This window comes from Nestor notabilis, unplaced genomic scaffold (assembly GCF_000696875.1).
Source record: "Nestor notabilis isolate BGI_N333 unplaced genomic scaffold, ASM69687v1 scaffold22178, whole genome shotgun sequence".
NCBI classification, from domain to species: Eukaryota; Metazoa; Chordata; class Aves; order Psittaciformes; family Psittacidae; genus Nestor; species Nestor notabilis.
In genome coordinates this window covers 1-627 of record NW_009941755.1, presented here as the reverse complement: position 1 = coordinate 627, position 627 = coordinate 1, and the positions used below count along the sequence as shown (strand labels likewise).

The 627-nt window shown below is 54.2% G+C and overlaps 1 protein-coding gene across 1 annotated transcript in view; it reads right to left on the bottom strand.

Annotated features, from left to right (window-relative positions):
* The window catches only part of LOC104410792 (F-box only protein 6-like), a 2,669-nt gene extending 2,145 nt beyond the window's left edge, over window positions 1-524 (bottom strand). The window contains exon 1 of the mRNA XM_010021052.1: window positions 266-524. Coding sequence (XP_010019354.1) covers window positions 266-524 — 259 coding nt within the window. The remainder of the gene's footprint in view (window positions 1-265) is intronic.
* Between the last annotated feature and the right edge of the window lie 103 nt (window positions 525-627).

The window sequence follows — 627 nt, the reverse complement described above, 5'->3', positions numbered from 1 at the left end:
CTTGCTGTGCAAATTAACAGCCAGTCTGCAGCACTGGGGCCTTTGTGGCTCTGAACATAGAGATTTTTCTGCTGGCAACCAAAGATAGGTATTTACTGATACTTTATCTACCCAGAGTAGTCTCACTGCAGATCTGCCCCAGCAGAGGTCCATCAGTAGCTGGACAGTCCCACACCACCAGTAGCACTTGTGCAATGCAGGACACTGACTCATTCTGACTGTTAGGAAACTCTTAGTCCTCTCTACCATAAATAATTAAACAAACCTTCAGCACAGGGGTTTTTGATTAAGTTTCTCTTCAGATGGGAGAGCATATAGAAGACCTTCCAGTCCGAGACACTCCTGTCCAAGTTCTGCAGGTAAAACCCCTCACGCTGGCACTTGCGCTTCCAGAGGGTGGTCAGATCCACCACGTACCGCCACTGCGCGCAGACCATCCTGCAGGTGCGGACCAGGTCCCGGGCGGGCAGCAGCGACAGCAGCTCCACCAGGACGTCTTCGGGGAGGTCGCAAATGGTTGTCATCGCAGACCAGCGGGCGGCGAGCACGGCGGAAACCCCCAGGAACCAACAGCGCAGAGCTTGGGGAGAGAAGCAGAGTGTTTAGCGGTGACCGACACAGCCCCCG